The sequence below is a fragment of the Erythrolamprus reginae genome, chromosome Z (genome assembly GCF_031021105.1).
Source record: "Erythrolamprus reginae isolate rEryReg1 chromosome Z, rEryReg1.hap1, whole genome shotgun sequence".
NCBI classification, from domain to species: domain Eukaryota; kingdom Metazoa; phylum Chordata; class Lepidosauria; order Squamata; family Dipsadidae; genus Erythrolamprus; species Erythrolamprus reginae.
The window spans coordinates 19,708,720-19,730,666 of NC_091963.1; the positions used below are offsets into that span (position 1 = coordinate 19,708,720).

At 40.0% G+C, this 21,947-nt stretch overlaps 1 protein-coding gene across 1 annotated transcript in view; it reads left to right on the forward strand.

Moving 5' to 3' along the window:
* Positions 1-21,947, forward strand: part of PARD3 (par-3 family cell polarity regulator) — a 716,596-nt gene that overhangs the window by 450,024 nt on the left and 244,625 nt on the right. The window contains 1 exon segment of the mRNA XM_070728743.1: positions 4,889-4,927. Within this exon segment, the coding sequence (XP_070584844.1) occupies positions 4,889-4,927 (39 nt within the window).

Genomic DNA, 21,947 nt, shown 5'->3' on the forward strand with positions numbered 1-21,947 from the left:
CATTGGCAGAAGCTGGGACAAGTAGCGGGAGCTCACTCGATTACGCGTTGCTAGGGATTTGAACCGCTGAACTGCTGACCTTTCTGATTGACAAGCTCAGCATCTTAGCCACTGAGACACTGCATCCCACTTTTGTCACAGATAACATCCAGATTGAGTTGCCTCTTACTTACCCTCTTCCTCGTAGGAATCCATTACCTTATTACAATCCATCACATGTCTTGCTTTAACATTAATGACTGAATGTCACTCAGCTAAACGGCTTTAGGTCAGTCATTTTCTATTAGTCTTAAGAAGAAAGAAAGAGAGCAATTGGAGCCAATTTCACCTGACCCACGCAGCATTGCCCGTTCCTCTTCGTGGTTTCTAGCATATGCATGTGCACCAGCTAGTCTTCTGATTATTGGTGTGCATGCACGTGCAACAATCAACTTGCCTTCACACACGTGGCAATGCAAGAAACCGAAAGAACAGCCAGCCAGCTGATTGTTGCACACCCATGCACGTCAGTAGCTCGAAGACTACCTGGCCAGTGTGCATGCGTGCCACATGACATCTATTCACTTGCCAGCTAGGAGCTGCCATCAGTTGCTGCCCTGTGCCTGCCTGCTTGTCATTGCCACTACGAGGAAAGATCCTGAAGCTGTGCTCTCTGGGATTCACGTGGACTGCTGCATGGGGAGGCCAGGCATGGCTGGCTGGACGCTGCCTGGAGTACAACACTAGCAGGAGGATGAGGAGCTGCTGCTGTCTCTTGAACAGCATTTAAGGGCCTGCTTCCATAGTCTGCCTCTCCCTCTCTTCTTCACCAGCTGCTCCTGCTACTGTCAGGGAAGTGCTGAGGCCAGGAGCAAGGGGATGGTGGTGGTAAGAATGGGAGGGACGGGGTTTTCTGGTCTCCTGGCCAGAGCAAGCTTCTACTGTGTCACCTGTGGGGAAGGGAGGGAGAAGCCCCAGCCCACTTTTCCTGCAACTGCCATGGAAATGGCAGTTTGAGAGCAGCCACTGGCAAGTGCAAGGGAATTGGGGGGGGGGGCAGGAACAGCAGGCTGGGGCTTCTCCCTCCCTCCCCATAAGAGGTCTGGGGACACATCAAAAGCCCGCTTGGGTGGGGAAACAGGGAAGTCTCTGGGTGACTGGCAGCCAGTAGAAGGAAAAGCTGCTGGCACTGGGGGGGGGGGGAGAAGCCCAAGCCTACTGTTTCTGCAACGGCCATGGAAATGGCAGTAGGAGACCAGCTTTTGGGGATGGGGAGGTAATGATAGTGGGCTGGGGCTTCTTTCTCCCTCCCCACAAGTGGCTTGGGTACACAACAGAACAGGGAGACAGGGAAGTTATGACCTATAAAACTCTACATGGCATGGGACCAGAATACTGCCGAGACCACCTTCTGCCGCATGAATCCCAGTGACTGTCAGGTCCCACAGAATTGGCCTTCTCCAGTTCCCATCAACTAGACAGTGTCATTTGATGAGGCCTAGGGGGAGAGCCTTCTCTGTGGGGGGCCCGGCCCTCTGGAATATTATTTATTGGCAACTCTGCTCCTTTTTCTATGATGTGTCACGTAGGGCTTCTGGTCTCCCCCGCTCCCCTGCTCTTTTGGTGGGGCTAGGACTGGAGCTCCACACTCCCTCCTTCCCCCCTCTCAATCCCTCTGTCTCTTTCTCTCACACACACCCTCTCTCTCACACACACAGGGCCCTGAGGACTTCAGTCCTCCATCTGGATTCCCATGCTCTGCTCACTTGGCAGAGAATCACCTTGCTCGCCCAGCAGGCACAACTTCACCCATGCTCTACCTGCACACCAGAGGCCATGAGTTTTGCTCTTTGTGGTATTTGTGTGTGTGTAAGAAAGAAAGAGAGGGAGGGAGGGAGAGAGGAAGGGAGGGAGCATGGATCTCCAGTCCCAGCTCTGCCGAAAGAGGCACATGGGGCAAACTGAAGCGGGGAGGAAGGAACCAGACTCCCCTACTTGAGAAGCCCTGTGTGGCCCGATATCAGAAGGCTGCCTGCAAAGTTTTGCGGTAGGTTTTCTTGAGGGGTAGAGGAGCAATACAAAGTCCTTAGGTCCCCGAGAATCACTCTGCAGAACCTGAACCACCATTGCAGTAAGGGCTCCCCATTGCCTTGCTGTTTCCATTCGCCAGAACAATGAGGGCTCCGAGCAGCCCTTGTAGGCAGCAGCCCTAAATCTCTCCCCATGGTGCTTTGTAAAGTCTCCCCACACAAAATGCTGGAGGCTTTGAGGGAGTGCCATAATTGCAGCCTTTTCTACCCTTTGGTTTTTCTCCACCCTCGGCTGCTGAGACCAGCGCTTGGAAAATGCCTATTGGGGGAATTCTGAAAGTTGGAGTCCCCCATCTTAAAGTTGCCAAGATTGAGACAGGTTGTGTTTGCCGGGTTTGTTTCCCTCCAAGATTTGTGTGATTGCAGCTCCCCATCCTCCTCCCCCCATTCCCGGGAATGGCGGCTCCCAGGGAGCCCAGCCGGCAGCAGGCTTTCTGTCTCCTTCAGTCACTCTCGAAGAGCTGGCTCAGGTGCATCGGGCAACATTTTGCTGGCTGGGTGACCAATGAGGCTGTGCAGAAGGAAATCTGGCAACAGGCAGTGACACCCAGACGAGCAGTGTGGCTGGTGGAACAAGCAGAGGAGCATATCAGCCCCACTTTGACAGAGCCACAGGTCATCTGCGCAGGAAACCCACCCCACCCCCCACCTCACCCTCACCTGCTGCTCATCCTGGGAAGCTCTGAATGCGCAGCCTTGCCAGGGCTCCTACCCCCCTCCCGCGAGCCACCCTTCCCTGGCCGGAAGCTGGCTCTATGCCTCCCCCCCTAGAAGAACGACAGCAGGGAGAAGGGCAAGAGCAACCAGCAATGTGGGTAGTTGCTTGTGTGCATGCAGAGTACGGGGCATGGGGATTGTGTCCAAATGTGCAAATGGGGGCACCCATTGCATTATCGGTGCTGGCGCATGCGAGCACAACAGCTCTCTCTCTCACGTGGATGTTCGGCACGCATCATTTGGAAAAATGATGTTTTACCATTCCCGATGTTATCCACAAACTTTGGATACCATTTATGATGTTATCCACAAACTTTGCACATGAAGGTTCTGTCTAAATTCTGCTGCTGCTTGGAAAAAAATGCCGAATCACAGAAGAATTTGGGGATCATAATGCTTCACTATATTGGAAAGTTAGCATTCATGTTTTCCAATACAAATGATGATACTCTTGGGCTGTAGTATTATTCTCTTTGCAGGGTTTAGATTAACGCTGACCTGAAAGATACCTTGCAATTTTTCCTCAGGATCGCTCACCAGTAAAAGAGGTGTCCATTTTTTAAATGTTATTATTAGGGTAGTTTTGAATTTCTTTTGATGGGTTTATTTTGAGCTAACTTGAATGCTGAAAACAACAGAAAATAACATTCTTGACATTCCTTTTGGCAACTTGAAAACTTTGCAAGTTGACATTCACACCTTTATTTTATGCATCTTTATAATATGCTAAAAATTTCCCAGATCCCATGCTTACCAGTCTGAAAAAAAAAAAGCAATATTGGAAAAAAAGGAGGATTTTTCTTGGGAACAAATGGAAGGCAGGGAGGTTGTAGACTACTGGAAACATGAATACTCAATAAAAAGTTGGACATGTATTAGCCATTTTGTATTCAAAACATGCAAGAACACCATAGAATTGCATGAAATCTGCTGGAAAAAAATGCACAGAGCTTAAAATACCAGCCTGAAATATGATTATAAGCACTATGAAATTTCATCTCATTTCTTCCTTTATCTCGCTGCTAGTTGATGTACTTCTTTCTGCATTTATAAACATTATCAGTTTTATGCCAAGTGATTCTCTTTTCATATGGTAGGCTATAAGAATGTTGGCTTCCAAATTTTCTTTAACAAAAGTACAAGTTGCTAAGCTAGCCTTAAATAGGATTGGGGAGTTTGTGTTTCATTGTATTCAGTGAACTATTACAACTATTATGCATTGCTAATCCAATGTTTGGAATGGGCATGTTGCATGCATCTAGTCAAAATATAGATTGAAAAGACACACCATTCTGAAATTTCAGTTTTGAGGACACTTGATACTGAGTTTATTGGGTCTAGTTTGGAGATTTGTTTGAGAAGACAGATAGTCCTCAACTTACAACCTACATTCATTTAGTGACCATTCAAAGTTATAACATCACTGATGAAAGTGACATTTTTCACCCTTATGACTGTCACCGCATCCTCAAGTCACATGATCAAAACTCAGACGCTCCGCAACTGACAAGTATTTATGCTAGTTGCAATATCCTGGGATCACCTTTTCTACCTTCTAACATATGAAGACAGCAAAATAGCTACACTCACTTAACAACTGCAGTGATTCACTTAAGTGGCAAGAAAGGCCATAAAATAGAACAAAATTCACTTAATAACTGTCTTGCTTAAAACCAAAAATTTTGGGCTCAATTCTTATGGTAAGTGGTGGACTACCTGTATTACAAAATAGTTTTAGGTCTACCTACATCCATTACAATAACAAATATATAAAAAGGTTTGTATGTATGAATAAAGTAGGAGTTTCAACTATTGTCCTTTATCCAGCCTAAGCGATGAAAATGGAAGAAATTCTACAATGTTCTTATTTCTGTCTTTTAAACACAACGTCCTCTGCTGGGTCCACATGGCTATTTAATCAGTAATTTTGGAATTTTTAAACTAGCTTTCAATTACAATTGATTAGTATCACTGGCTGGTGAAAGAATTTTTATTAGTATTAAGAGCTAGGAATGATTTTGGTTATCAGGTGCTTTCTTGTCCTTTGAAGCAAATGCCTTTTGCAGCCTTGTTCTTATTTTATTTTTTCCCACTTCTTTTAGAATACTGAACAAAGCCAGTCACAAATTCCAAAGGAAACGGTAAGAGTTTTGTCTTTGACATGTCAAGGAGGGTTGCAATGATTTTTGAATTAATAATGTTGGTGTACTCTATCAAAGGAAGCTTTAAAGATAGCTTCATTCACAATGTATACTGCAGGTGGCTCTCTCTAGTCTGAAATTTAATTTCATGTTACATTTACTGTAATTCACATATAGTTTGCAATATTTTAGGAATTACAACTTGTGGCATTGTTTCAAGTGCACATGTCCAAAAACATTATTTAGATAAATAATTCAGATGTGGATAAAAATAAAATTACAAATGAGATCATTTGTAGACAAAAAAGTGTAAAAAAATAATTTGAAAACAAACTACGACTTCTGTCATCCCCAGTAGTCAAATTCAGCATATCCATTCACAAAATATTTCCAATTATTTAAGAATAAGCATTATATGTATTTTAAAGGTATGGGTGAACTTCATTAACATATCAATTAGTTGTTAATAAGTTACATAAGTGATTTAAAGCAGAGGAATCCATGATGTTGGTTTTGCTTTTTAAAAATACTTTAAAAGAGATCTTTAATAGGAATTATGACAAAATCTTATGTCATTGCCCATTTTAAGTGGTAACATTGCTACTAGAGGTTTTCAAGTTGAACCACCTTTTTCAAAATATTGCTGCTTGTGGAACATCACTGGCATAGTGACAATCATTTTAAGAAATTTAAAGCAAAGGCATTAAGCATACATTTCAGAATGTAATGGTTCCTTGGTATGAACTCTTCAGGGGAGATTAAAGAAAGGACTATTGAAATATAATCATATAGACAATTTTCTCATTAAGTTGGTGAGTTTAATTTTGATAAATAATTGCAATAGCAATAGCACTCAGATTTAGATACCACTTCATAGTGCTTTACAGCCCGCTTACATAGTCAGCATGTTTCTCCCAACAATGTGGGTCCTTATTTTTCCCACTTTAGAAAAATAGAAGATTGAGTTAACCTTGAGCTGGTCGGGATCAAACTCATGGCTGGTTATATTGTAGATTTAGCCTGCAGTACTATTCTAACTAATGCACCACCACCGCTAATAGGTAAATAGTAAAACCAAATGCTCAAATTTATCAAGTATATCTGGCCAAACTAAGACTTATGTTTTATAGTCTTTATTGCAAACATCATTATTATGTCCTGATGCAGGTTTCCTTAAAATCCTACATGTATTAAGACCTGGGCTTTCCCTATATCCTGTGATGTGTATGTCAAGATTGTCCTATACCAGTGACGGTGAACCTTTTCCCCCTCAGGTGCCAAAAGTGTATGCATGTGTACACTGTTGTATGCACACAAGTGCCCACACACACAATGCAGTGTCCCTCTCGCAGGTCCCACCACCTGCACATGTGTGCGCAACCCACTGCACATGCACACGTGACCTGTCCTGTCTTTGCCTCACATCCCAAAACAGCGATGGGAGAGGAGAAAATCTCCCATCCCCAAACAGAGCTGGGTTGGGGGAAAAGGCGTTTTTTCCCTCCTATCCCCAAACGGAGCTGGGAGGAAGAAAAAGCTTCTTTCCCCAAAGGAAGCTGGAAGGGAAAAGGTCTCCTTCCTCAAATGGAGCTGGGAGGGAGAAAAAGTCTCTTTTCTCAAATGGAGCTGGGGAGAAAATCCTCTTTCTCCAAATAGAGCTTGAAGGGGGGAAAGCCTCTTTCCTCAAATGGAGCTGGGGGGTGGGGGAAGCCTCTTTCCTCAAATGGAGCTGGGAGGGAGTAAAAGTCTCTTTTCCTAAATGGAGCTGGGGAGGGGAAGGCTCCCATCCCCAAACAGCTTTATGACCTTTAAAGCCCTACATGGCATTGGACCAGAGTACCCCCGGAACCGCCTGCTACCGCATGAATCCCAGCGACTAAACAATGTCGTCTGGTTGGCCCCAGGGGAAGAGCCTTCTCTGTGGTGGCCCAGGCCCTCTGGAATCAACTCCCCCCAGAGATTAGAACTGCTCCCACCCTCCTTGTCTCCCATAAACTACTCAAGACCCACCTATACCGCCAGGCATGGGGGATTTGAGACCTCTTTCCCCCAGGCTCCTTATAATTTATCTTTGGTATGTATGTGCTGTTTGGTTTTTTAATTATGATAGGGTTTTTAGTTATTTTTAATATTAGATTTGTGCCATTATAATATTGTTTTTATCATTGTTGTGTGCCGAGTCTTCGGAGAGGGGCGGCATACAAATCTAATAAATTGAATTGAATTGAACTGAAATCCTTGCGTGCCCAAAAAATACTTGGGTGGAATCTCCAGAGATCTGGAAGGCTTCAGGCCACCAAAAGTGAGGACAAAGCATGAGCTTGTCTGACCTGAGAATCTGCTGGCCACAGGGAGGCATTCACACACACGTGCAGTGGAGCTGAGCTGTTCAATAGCTCTATCTATCTATCTATCTATCTATCTATCTATCTATCTATCTATCTATCTATCTATCTATCTATCTATTTATTAGATTTGTATGCCACCCCTCTCCGTAGACTCGTGTCCCTGCAGAGGAGGCTCCATGTGCCACTTGTGGCATGCGTGACATAGGTTCTCCATCATGGTCCTATGCTAATAATCTTGTTCTCTAAATCAATGGCCATTGTCACTGTCCATTCTTAAAGATTATTGAGGATCTAAAGAGATTTGGTTTAAGTGGAATATATCTATCGATATTTACTTAAAACTGATAAAAATGTAAAATATTTATTCATTCGATTTTTCTGGACCTTGAATGGGTCTCAGGAACCCCATGGGTCCCCAGACACATGTTAAGAGTTGCAGGTCTAAATAATTTATATCTAATAATGTTGGGTGTATAAATATATCTTTGAATGCCTACATAAAGATTTTGTATGCCAATAAGTATCTCTTCGAGAAAACATACCGTTGACATGTTTCCCCTTGTCTTTAAATCTATTCTGCATATCAAATAGAAGTCAGTATGCTGAACTTGTTTCATAGTGTGTCACATGTGGATTCCATTCCCCCTCCTGTTTGGTTCTACATGATTCCCCATTTAGGTTTTCTGTTTCTAGTTGTCAGCTCCTTCAGTTTGTTATAGTTTTTTTTTTAAACCACTGTAGTAGTCTCTCTTGTGCTGTTAATGGTGAGTGTTGCTGTCATGAGGCTGACAGCAGAAGAAAGCAAAACTGAACTACTAGCGGTAAGAACGCTGGGAAAATCATACAAAAACTTAGTGTTTGCTTTTTCTCCCCCTACACAATCTTTCAAGCATTTGCAGTACATGCTGAAGGGGACATCAAATGGAATTTGGGTGAAATCAAACTGCTTTAGAAGTTTACTTTGAACAAAAAATAAATAAAAGTGTACATTTAATATTCATGGAATAGCATTTTAGCACTTGAATTTTCATAATGAGGTCATTGCAGACATAGTATCATGAAAGGAATTTAGTATATTGGCAAATTCTGGACAATATCTATGACATTACTAAAAAGCAACACTTTTAAAATACTCATTTATGCTAATTGCAACTTAGCAATAGCATTTAGATTTATATACCACTTCATAGTGTTTTACTGTACTTGCAAGCGGTATATATTACAGAACAAGCGTATCGTTCCCAACAATCTGGTTCCTCATTTTACCAGCCACGAAAGCATGGAACACTGGATCAAGTTATGTACTTTTAGAAAAAAATAATACTTTGATTCATTTGTTTTAGAAGGCTGAGTATTGCAAGCTTTACAATGCTTTTTTTGGAATTATTTGAGAATAGAAAATAATTACCCAAAGACTCAAATCACCAACCTACATATAAAATATTTTTATGACTTGCATCAAAATGGTATCCACTTAATTACAAAGGAAATATATCTTAAAATAAAACTTTATTTTCTTATTTTCTGTCTTATAGGGAACCTAGTACAGTAGATTTTGAGACCCAGAGATCTGATCTTGAGATTCAATTAATTAGATAATATCAATCACATACCAATTTTGAATACAACTTAAATTAGAATATAGCTGAGAAGGAATATCTTGCCAAAGTCAAGGAACTCAAGTTAAGTGGGACAGAATTTGTTTCCCTATTCATATTCTGCCTTTATTATAATTCAAGGGAATGAACATACACAAAATAAAATATAGGTAAATGTGTCAACCTTCCCAGTTGACTTGATGAGAAACATGACCAGATGATTTAATTCTACTTTATTGTAAAACTACATTAACAGAATGTTACAAGTTTTCTTTTACAATTCTCCCATCATCTATTTTATAGCCTGGGTTGGGGTTTTTTTTTAAAAAGAGTAATGTTTACATTAAGTTTATATTATATGTAGGCTGAACAGAGGTTCTCATGCATGCTCCATCTTAGTAAAAGGAGCTAGTTTTGTTGTCAGTTTTCAGCAATCAGGAAAAAGAACTATACAAGGGTATTTGAGGATCATATACAAGCTAGGAATTCAGAATGTTCAATCTTCCACTGGTCTCTGACTGCACTGACTTAAAAGGAGCCATGAGTCAAACTTGATATCTGATAATTTCATAATCATGGTGATATTCAGTGTTGACCAAATCTAGCATTGTTTAGCTTTTCTAGAGAACTGAATTCTGAACAGTTGTGCCACCACTTACTGTGGCTTGCACTCAAGAAGTCTATAAGAATGCATGAGCTAAATGAAAGTGATTTGTTAAACTGGCAATGAAAGATATTCCATATTTCCCTTTTTAAATACCAGTGAAGCATAGTAAGTTTTTTTTAATAAAAAAAACCCCATACTTAAAATGCATGGAAAGCTAGTCCAACTGAGACTGTGTTGCCTATTAAAATATTCTAGAGGAAATATAACGAGTAAGCCCACTTTCTGCATTGCTATCATTTTGGCTTTGTGGATTTCCCATATGGCAGTTCAGAATCTAGTTCTAAAGAATTCAGTCTAAAATGGAACAGATGAACCTTCTGCTTAAAGCATGTTGATTATTTTAATGTGTAAGAGATCAACTACAGTAAAAAAAACCAGTAATTTGTCATTGCATTTCTGTTTCAGGATAATTATCTTAATCTTGTTTCAGTGTGTGTAAATAAATTGTTAATTATGATATGAGAAATATATGCCAATTAACCTTTGTCCTGTTTTTCAAAGTCAATAGAATATTTTGCATTTTGAGTGGTATTTTTCTCTGTTTTTCTCAACCTATGACCTGTTTGTTAGTTTCACCTGCAGTGGTTTGAGAATACTTTGCAAACAGATATTAGCTTCAGTGATTGAGTCTTAGTGGAGCTCTGGGAATCCAGGAAAATGGAAAGAAAATATATTTTTGATGTGACTTTTCATAAAGAACTGAATTTCCGGATACATTTATATGAGATTGCTGTGCACTAATTTAATCAAGCAATAGAAACATAGAAACATACGGCAGAAAAAGACCTCATGGTCCATCTAGTCTGCCCTTATACTATTTCCTGTACTTTATCTTACAATGGATATATGTTTATCCCAGGCATGTTTAAATTCAGTTACTGTGGATTTACCAACCACGTCTGCTGGAAGTTTGTTCCAAGGATCTACTACTCTTTCAGTAAAATAATATTTTCTCATGTTGCTTTTGATCTTTCCCCCAACTAACTTCAGATTGTGTGCCCTTGTTCTTGTGTTCACTTTCCTATTAAAAACACTTCCCTCCTTTAACATATTTAAATGTTTCGATCATGTCCCCCCTTTTCCTTCTGTCTAGATGCAATGGATAAACAATATTGTTTATCCATTGCATATATAAAAAATTGCATGCAATATTTTACTAGTTACTGGTTACTAACACCTATAATTAGCAAATTCAAAGAATGTATACTATAATGGTAGTCTTCAGGTTATGACTGCTTGATTTGTATACCGCCCCTCTCCGAAGACTCAGAGCGCCTCACAACAAAAAACAGTACAAATCCAATGATTCAAAACAATTTAAAACCCTTAATATAAAAACAGTCATACATCTCAGACAAACCATACATAAAACGGAAACAGCCAGGGGAATCAATTTCCCCATGCCTGACGACAGAGGTGGGTTTTAAGGAGTTTGTGAAAGGCAAGGAGGGTGAGGGCAATCCTAATCTCTGGGGGAGTTGATTCCAGAGGGTCGGGGACACCACAGAGAAGGCTCTTCCCCTGGGTTCCGCCAGACAACATTGTTTCATCGACGGGACCTGGAGAAGGCCAACTCTGTGGGACCTAACCGGTCGCTGGGATTCGTGCGGTCCCGGAGATATTCTGGTCCAATGACATGAAGGGCTTTATCGGTCATAACCAACACTTTGAATTGTGACCGGAAACTGATCGGCAACCAACGCAGACTGGGGAGTGTTGGTGTAACATGGGCATACCTGGGAAAGCCCATGATTGCTCTCGCAGCTGCATTCTACACGATCTGAAGTTTCCGAACACTCTTCAAAGCTAGCCCCATGTAGAGAGCATTACAGTAGTCGAACCTGGGCCATGAGTGACTGTAAGCAGTGACTCCCGGTCCAGGCAGGGCCGCAGCTGGTGCACCAGGCAAACCTGGGCAAATGCCCCCCTCGCCATAGCAGAAAGATGGTTCTCCAATGTTAGCTGTGGATCGAGGAGGACGCCAAATTGCGGACCCTCTCTGAGGGGGTCAGTAATTCCCCCCCAGGGTAATGGACGGACAGGTGGAATTGTCCTTTGGAGGCAAAATCCACAGCCACTCCATCTTATCAGGGTTGAGTTTGAGTCTGTTTTCACCCATCCAGATCCTAACAGCCTCCAGGCACTGGCACATCACTTCCACTGGACATGGGGTGGAGATGTACAGCTGGGTATCATCAGCATACTGATGATACATCACCCCATGCCCCTGGATGATCTCACCCAGCGGTTTCATGTAGATATTAAATAGCAGGGGGGAAAGGACCGACCCCTGAGGCACCACACAAGGGAGAAACCTAGAGGTCGACTTCTGACCCCCCACTAACACTGACTGTGACCAACCGGAGAGGTAGGAAGAGAACCACTGAAGGACAGTGCCTCCCACTCCTAACCCCTCTAGCCAGTGCAGAAGGATACCATGGTCGATGGTATTGAAAGCCGCTGAGAGGTCAAGAAGCACCAGAACAGAGGATAACCCCCTGTCCCAGGCCCACCAGAGATCATCAATCAATGTGACCAAAGCAGTTTCCATGCTGTAGCCGGAATATGTTTAATGCACAATCAGTCAAGAAATGAAAAATAATGGATTGAGAGATCCAAGCAAGAGTTTTGTAGTTTACATAAGCTATGTAAACCATGGAATCCAACATTGGAATAGATTGGTTTATATCCTAAAACCTCCCTAGGATGATCCGAGGGACATCAGCCGCCCTGAGTCTTCAGAGAGGGGCGGAATACAAATCAAATCAAATCAAATCAATCAATCAATCAATCAATCAATCAATAAGGAAGATACTGGAAAAGATAATAAAAAAACAGATCTTCCAGCACTTAGATATAAGTAAAGTGATAACTATCACCCAGCATGGGCTTGTTAAAAACAGATCATGCCAAACCAATCTTATTTTATTCTTCAACACAGTAACTAAGTTAGTAGACCAGGGAAATACTGTGGACATAATATACTTAAACTTCAGTAAGGCATTCGACAAAATACACCACAACCTACTTCTTCATACTCTAGAAAAAAGGGGAATAGACAGCTTCACAATTAGATGGATTCACAAACTGGCTGACAAACCATACTCAACAAGTAGTCCTAAATGGGTATAAGTCTGCATAGAGAGAAGTAAGCAGTCAGGTACCACAAGGTTCTGTCTTAGGCCCAGTTATCTTCGAGCTTTATAAATGACTTAGATGAGGAATAGAAGGGGAACTCACCAAATTTGCCAATGATAATAAATTGGCAGGAATAACTAACACCTTAAAAGATAGGGTCAAGAGCCAGATGGTTGTCAAGAATCATAAGGTACAACACTTAATGATAGTCCAAGTACAAATAACAATGCAATCATATTAAGAACCAGTCAATATAAATTGTAAGGATACAAGCAAATTACGGTCATACAGTCATTTGTAGGAGGAGATGAGTAATAAGAATGATGAGAAGATTAATAGTAGTGCAGACTTAGTAAATGGACAGTGGTGAAGGAATTATTTGTTTAGCAGAGTGATGGTGTTTGGGGAAAAAACTGTTCTTGTGTCTAGTTATTCTGGTGTACAGTGTCATTTTGAGGGTAGGAGTTGAAGCAGTTTGTGACCAGTATATGACGTGTCTGTAAATATTTTTACAGCCGTATACATGTCTTTAATGGAAGGCAGGTTGATAGCAACTGTTTTTGTTCCTGCAGTTCTGATTATCTTCTGAAGCTTGTGTCTGTCTTGTTGGGTTGCAGAACCAAACCAGACAATTATAGAGGTGCAATTGACAGACTCAATAATTCCTCTGCAGAACTATATCAGCAGCTCCTTTGAGGTTTCTGAGTTGGTGCAAAAAGAACATTCTTTGTTGTGCTTTTTTGATGAAGTTTTTGATGTTAAGTGTCCATTTTAGATATTGTGATATGGTCGAATCTAGAAATTAGAAGGTCTCTACTGTTGATACTGTGTTGTCTAGTATTGTAAGAGGTGGAAGTATAGGTGGATTTTTCCTAAAGTTTGCCACCATTTCTAGAGTTCTTAGTGTATTCAGTTTTTAGTGTATTCAGTGTATTGTATGAAAACAATATGTTTTAACCATTTAACTCTCAATATTGTTATTTTAAACTGCACTGAGGTTTACGCTGCTTGACTAACACAGAGTTTGGTAAAGGTAACCAGCTGGCTTATTTCAAAACGTGAATATTGCATATAACAAATGTTTTTTATTGTATCATATTATTTGGAATTTGTTTCTTATTACCAAATAGGGAGATATTAGTTGCTGATGATGCTGGCAGAAGTGTTCTGTGTGTTGATTGGGAATGTTATTGCTTTTAGAGAGATAAACGAAAATGCACTCTTTTGTCTTTGAATAATGAGAAAGTGGTCATGTTAAATAGGAGGTACATCCATTTGGGTGTGAGTTGAATGGTTTCACATTTTTTAAAGTGAAATCTTTTTCTAAAATAGCTTTTAGAAGATGGGAAAGAGGGATTCATTCCCCCGAATGTGTTTAGTTTCTTTCTGTAGCTGTTTATGCAAAGGTTATTGGGAACAATAATGCCTAGAACTAATGCAATTACCCCTCAGGAATAGTTTTATCTAACACGCATTATCTGTTCGCTGCTTAATTTGAATCTCAGAATTAATCAGTGGAGTGTTGGTGAACGATTCTTTATTTGTGCTTAATTTGAGAGCAACTGTTAGCGCTGTAGTGCATCTCTGAATACACCGTAAAGTGTTCCATCTATTTAATCACATTCGCTTGTTTCTTTGTGGATGAGTATCACAGGCTGTGTTTGAATCAAGTTAATTTGATGGCATGGTTCTGGAAGTACATTTATTTTTAATATTAAAATTTGCATTCACATTATCACATAATATGAATGCAATTGGGGTTGGACTTTTAGTTCAGCCCCTTGCCTAGTACAGCAACTCTCTATTAAAGAAACCAGCATCTCCTGAGGCAGTTTGCTCCGTTGCTGGACAGCTTTACTTTTAGAAATCAATCCTGATCTCTTTTCTTTAAAGTAGTACCACAAGAAATACATGAATTCTACCTTCTCCATAAAATGACAGAATTTGGAATGTCTGACAGTGTTTTTTTCTCTTCCTGCCCATTCCCAAGAGTCTCAAGGTAGGGCTATCTTTCTCATGCTTTCTCCCCCCCCCCCCCCCCCGAGTTGAGCTCATGTTTTACTAATGTTTGCCACATAATGTTTGCCACTAATGTTTGCCACATAATGTTTCTGCCGTATTCTAGCTGGAGTATGAGCAAAACAAACTAGAGAAGTGCTTTCTTCTTATCTTGGTATATCATGCCCTCATCACCTCGAGGTTCGACTACTGTAATGCACTCTACATGGGGCTACCTTTGAAAAGTGTTCGGAAACTTCAGATCGTGCAGAATGCAGCTGCGAGAGCAGTCATGGGCTTACCCAGGTATGCCCATGTTTCACCATCACTCCGCAGCCTGCATTGGCTGCCGATCAGTTTCCGGTCACAATTCAAAGTGTTGGTTATGACCTTTAAAGCCCTTCATGGCACTGGACCAGAATATCTCCGAGACCGCCTTCTGCCGCACGAATCCCAGCGACCGATTAGGTCCCACAGAGTGGGCCTCCTCCGGGTCCCGTCAACTAAACAATGCCGGTTGGCGGGCCCCAGGGGGAGAGCCTTCTCTGTGGCGGCACCGACTCTCTGGAACCAACTCCCCCCGGAGATCAGAACTGCCCCTACTCTTCCTGCCTTCCGTAAACTCCTCAAAACCCACCTTTGCCGTCAGGCATGGGGAAACTAAACATCTTCCCCTGGGCACGTTGAATTTATATATGGTATGCTTGTGTGTGTGTATGTTAGTATAGGGGGTTTTCTTAAATTTATAATATTTTAATTAATTGGATTAATGTATTGGATTGTCTTTTCACTTGTTGTGAGCCGCCCCGAGTTTTCGGAGAGGGGCGGCATACAAATCCAAATAATAAATAAATAAATAAATAAATTGTTCTGGTTGATATATCCTAGAACTGCATTTAAAATAGAATAACAGAGTTGGAAGGGACATTGGAGTTTTTTCTAGTTCAACCCCCTACTCAGGCAGGAAAACACATACCACTTCAAATAGTTATCTAACATTTTCTTTAAAACTCCAGTGTTAGAGCATTCACAGCTTCTGCAGACAAGTTGTTCCACTGGTTAATTTTTCTTACTGTCAGGAAATTTCTTCTTAGTTCTACAGGAGGTTGCTTGAATAGTTTCCACCCATTGCTTCTTGTCCTACCCTCAGGTGCTTTGGAGAATAGTTTGATTTCCTCTTCTTTGTGGCAACTCCTGAGATATTGGAACACTGCTATCATGTCTCCCCTAGTCCTTCTTTTCATTACACTAGATGTACCCAATTTCAGCAACCGTTCTTGATATGTTTTAGCCTCCAGTCCCCTAATAATCTTTGTTGCATTCTTTCTAGGGTTACCTTTTTTGCAGCTGCCTCACAGTGCTGGCTCAATGCCTGGGTCATATTCTTTAGTTTGTGATGCACCAAGATACTCAGTTTTTTTACTGTCCAAATATAATATCTCACATCCTATGTTTTTCTCCCCAAATGTAGGACTTAACATTTTTTCCCCTTTGAAATCCATCTCAACAATTTCCCCAGCCTTACCCAATTTAAATCTGACGTCGGTCTGCACATTTCATGTTCCTGGTGAAATAAACTGCAGCTCGCAAGAGATTTTTAATAAAATTCAGATTCTTAATTTGTTGCTATCATAGATTGAGAAGGAATCCTTCCTGTTGAATCTTAATAGAATCCTCAAAGGTGTTTCATAATCACAGATGTCATTTGAAAATATACTACACAACGGAGCTCTGCTTTATGCCTTCAGCCTTTCCTACCAGCTTGATACAGAACCACTGTATCTTTTTCCTTTTAACTACAATTATTCAACCATCTATTTAATGGTAATATACTCTAGCCCTTACCATCTTCTGTTAAAATTTCCTAAGAGATTTTGCAGAATGCATTGCTGAAATTAACATCACTATGTTCACTCCATTCCTGAAGTCAACTAAACTAGTCAGACTATTGGAAAAGATCAGGTTGTTTGGCATAATTACTCTCAATAAATCCATATAGCTTCCTGTCAAATGATGCTTTCTTTTCAAAAAGTTGTGACAGCTTAATAATCTGTTTAAGAGTTTGCCTGATATCAACATGAAACATATTCCAGAGTTTTGACTTCAGTGCATAAGCAGAATTGATTTACAGTGTGATCCTATGCTAGTCTATTAGAAATAAATCATACTGGGTTGCCATCCTACAGAAGGAATTCTTCAAAAATTATCATTGCATTCTTAGAAAGTTTTTTAAAAGTTTAATTTGCAGCAAAAGGAGTCACAACTGTGCCTTTACATTTTTCTGATAATTGTAAAAAATAAGAATAGAATAGAATAGAATTATTTATTGGCCAAGTGTTATTAGACACACAAGGAATTTGTCTTATGAAGATAACCATTGCAAGTATAACTTTTTATCTTCCCACTAATTGTTCTCTTGATTTTATTATGTGCCACCTTTGGCAAAATGCTAGTATCTCATGATACATTACAATAGTCTTTGACTTACAGTTCATTTAATGATTGTTCCAAGTTACAACGGCAGTGCAAAATGTGACTTATGACAATTTTTCACACTTAACAACTATTGGGACATCTCCATGATCATGTGATCAAAATTTAGATGCTTGGCAACTTACTCACATTTATGACAGTTGCAGATTCCTGGTACTAGGTGTTCACCTGTTGTGCCTTTCTGACAAGTAAAATCAATGGGGAAGCCAGATTACACTTAATAACCATGTGACTAACTTAACAACTGAAGTGATTCACTTAACAATTGTAGTAAGAAATGTCTTAAATTGAACAAAACTCACTTAACCCACTCAATTTTGGGCTCAATATATGGCCCTACGTTGAGGACTATCTTTATTCATTTTATTTATTGCTTGTCTAAAATTCTGAAGTAGCAATAACTTGGGTATGAATATGTGTCCAGTCGATCAAATAATTAGTTGATTTAGTTGGATAACAAAACAACAGATAATATCTTGTAGCAAAATTGTTGCTACATTGTTGTAGTAACATCGTTGTAGAAGGGGAAAGTTTTTCTTAAATCGATGTCATTTGTCTTGCATTGCTCATGCTATGCACACTATAGGTGTCAACACAGATATTCCAAACTGCTTCATGTTTTAATGATTACCAGGTAATTGCTTAAATGGCAATTCAACAAAACGTTCCTTTAGCCGTTAAACTAAGCCTATAGCTTTCTCAGCTCAGGGGTGAATTGCTACTGGTTTAGCCAATTCACTGGAACTGGTAGTAAAAAATGCTTTATTTTTTTTTAAGGTTCCGACGATAGCGCAGCACAGCCTATCGTCATAGCAGATGACATATACCTCTTTTAAAACTTTTTAAAAAGCATTTTTACTACTTATTCACCTGAACTAATAATTAAAAAATGCTTTAAAATGTTTTTTTAAGGTTCTGAAAATCAGCTATTTGACAATCAGCCCAGTGGGGAATCAGAACTTTTTTTAAAAAAAAAACTTTTAAAAAGTATTTTTACTACCCATTCACCCAAACTGTGGCTCTGTAAAGTTTGTGCTTGTTCTAGGGGACATTTTGTGTGAAGTCCAGTTGATTTGCAATGCATGTGAGTTGTATAGCTTTTATGTTGTTTGTGTGTGAAGTATGAAAGTTGATTTTTGAGCTTTTGGGGACTCTCTGAGTTTCCTGCTTGATGTTGCAGGGGCCATTTTGTGTGCTTTGTGTGTGTTGTGTGAAAGTTGGTTTTTGAGCTCACCCGGTTACATGACCCTGACCACCAAACCACACCCACCCAGTCACATGACCACCAAGCCACAAAATGGCTAGGGAAAATTTTTAGATTTCATCATTGTCTCAGCCTAATATTTTCCACATAGATTGTGACTATAATTCTCCAAATTCCCAGTCAGAATGACTTTCAGTCCTAAAAAGTTCTGCTATGGCTTGGCATCAAGAGTAAATCTCTGCAAGCCTTGGTTCAAACCTTTTCTCCTCTCATTTGTAACTATTTCAAGTACCCTGTATGGCTTGTTAGATTTTATTTAGAATTCATGGGGTCATTATAAGTCCTTGCTAGGAGAGGAAGACAATCTTTAACTTAAATCTTAATGCGGTACACCCTGGGAGGCACTTTGAGATGGAAAAAGCTTATGCATTTTCTGGCTAGGGAATACTCTGAGCAAAACAGAACTATTCCCTCTGTAGCTTTGAGTACCGTTTGAAGAGAATTCTGCCAGAACAAATCAAAGTCAGTATATCTTGAGTGTAAAGTCATAGAAGTCTAGCTAGAGAGGGGAAAAAAAGGTAGAAATCTCATGAGCTTTGTTCATGTGCTTTGCCTGTCAAATGAAGAGTTTGGGGTATAGATATCACAGGAGAATTACAAGCCTAGATTTGCCCAGACTATCCCCTAAAAATCCAATTATCACATTTGTATACCCTTCTCCACAGGACAGATATACTTGAGGCTGTCATTTCATCCTCTCAACAGACTTGTGAGGTAAATTAGGCTGAGATGTAGTTGTTAGTGAAGTAGGTTAGACTGAGAGAATAGCTCTCCAGAGAAAGACAGATCATACACTGATAATAATTGCATTTCAACTCATGTATTGGATTTATGTTGTTCCAACTCTCTCCTGTCTTCCATAGCCTACTCTTTCAAACTCTGCTTCAGAGGGTGCAAAGGCCTGAAATGTGTTCAGTGCAACTTAGTTCTGGCTGCTGAACAGGTTTTTTAAAGAAATGTAAACAAAAAAGTTCTATGTTATTATATTAAATTAGAATTGTTATTGTTTTTTTAAAGGATTTGCCTAGTTAGTCAAATCAAACCTTCATTACGGTCATTCACCCAGTTTGGTTCTCTTTCTCCCTTCAAAATGGCGTACTAAGAGGTTTATGCAATTTATTAGGCAGTATTTGGTTAATGTCCAGCTTAGATGATGTTCTGTCTGGGTCACTCCGGAAGCCAGTACCAACCCAAAAAGAGAAGCCAGACACACCGGTAAAAGGCAAAGGCAGTTTATAAAATTCAAGAAAAACACAGGTAACAGAAAATGTCCTTACAAACAGGAAAACGCTGTATCTTCAAATGTATCCACAAAGGCAAAAATGTCCATGCAGCAATACAGGATTCTTGCTGCCAAGACGAGGCTGTATATAGCAGACCTACATCTCCCACGGGTCTTCCAAACTGCTGGGCCACAAGCCAGGAACAGAGACGTCGAGAACAAAGCAGAACACCGTAACTCCAACTGATAACACTCCACATGGCTTCAAGGGCTTGCCTGCCTTTTAAACCCTGCTAAGGAGGACCACACCCAAGCCCAGCTGTTCCAAATTCAGTGCTAATAATACTTCTTTAATTGCTCCTTTCTTTGATCTGAACGTCTCTGTTGCATGTCAATGACGGCTTGTGCTTCATCACCTAATGGCTCCAAGCTACTGGCTGGGGAGAGCCCCCCCCAGGGCTCTCATGCTGTTCTCCTTCATCCCATTCCTGACTTTCCTCTCCCCGTCCGACTGCTCAGCCCCCTCCTCTTCGCTGTCATCCTCCTCTGGGCATGGAGCCAGCAAAGACGCAGCTGGACCCTGATCGGCCTCAGGCTGAACCATAACAGATGATAGCCAGGTTCAGTGTGACAAAAATCTGTTCCATCCACACAGGTTTCTCTTGCATTTGTATTTTAATGTATTTGCCATCTTTCTGACCATTTGGAAACATATTTGTGCCTTTCTGCTTTGAGGGGAAAATAGAGCAACATTTCTAGAAGGGTAAATTTCTCTATCAGTAAAAAGTTGTGTAAGTGCAACGTGGTTTGTTAGACTGGCCGACACTTTTGTTGAAAATGCAAAAGTGGCATGGACATACTATTGCTATTTTCACCTTCTGACTGACAATTGCTTGTGTATCAATAGTATTTTAGCTACTGGGAAGGCGACCAAATAAGAATAGAGAAAAGATATGAGTAATACAAGACATAGGAAGCAAAAATAACATGGAGTGAATGTGGAAACGTGTGAGCTACCTTTGGTATGAGCTGGAAGATAAGACAATTCCAAAATTCACCTCTACATCATCACATACCGTGATGATATATATTAAATGATACATTTAATTTAGTACCAAGAAGTCATCTATACCACTTTATCACTCACCAAATTTTATTGCAAATTACATACTTGAACAGCTTCATTCAGCTGAAGTGGCTTTTTCATAGAACAGCAATTCTAAGCAGAGTATTGTGAAGTTACTACCGGTAATTTGTTTCAGATGTGGCTTGATACTATTCTTGAGGGAGTTGAATTGTGTTGTTCAATCACTGCACTAAATAAATTGATGGGGATGTTTTATTTTATTTCTGTTGATAAAATAAGATGCAATAAATTTCTTCTGCAGTTCATTAAATCAACAAAATTGTATCAACCTCTTTTGTTTGACACTAAAGTTTTTAATTTAGAGCATATCAAGATCAACTGGAAGTTATTGCAAATAAACTATTGTGCAATATTTTAACTTCTAGATTACAAATGCCACATTTCACAATTTTAGTGGTGCTTAACCTATTTTTAAAACAATCTTAAATATTCTTAAGGAGTGTGCAGAGGTATCTCTGAATGGTCAAAGTTACACATTCACAGAGGAAATGTGGAGGTCTAGCAGATAGCTCAGAGATACAAGTAATAATACAATGCAATTACATTTAGTATATAAAATATTATTTACTTTGTCAAATATCTTAATCAAGAACAGTCCTAGTTATTATACACAGTTAAATCAATCAATAACTCTCAATACATATACAATATTATAAGCTTACTCGTCTCGCTTACAAATACATAAACCATCATTTGAACACACAGTTCTTACTACAGAACAGTTGCAAAGAGGAAACAGAAATAGCAGAGAATAGCTGAGAAAGTGAACCACGCTTCTGGCTCCCTCTTATGGCAATCCGTAACACTAGCTTTTAAAGCAATAGTGTTCTAATATATATAAACATACATTGTTGGTCTATTTTATATATTGCTAAGCCCAAATAGTTATATATGTAATACCAACAAATATGAGAAAGTATCATTCGTTTTATTTCTTTAAATAGACTTCCCTTCTTCTCCCCCTCCCCTTTCCCCCTCTACTTTCTTTTCATCTCAATCAGTCCACAGGTAATTTGTAACTGGGATTTATTACAGTTGCATTCCAACCTATTCTGGAAGATGTAAGTTGGAGAAAGTTACTCTAATAAGACTCTGAGATTCATCTCTAAATATAGTTTCTAAGTATCAGGAAAACAAATATAGCC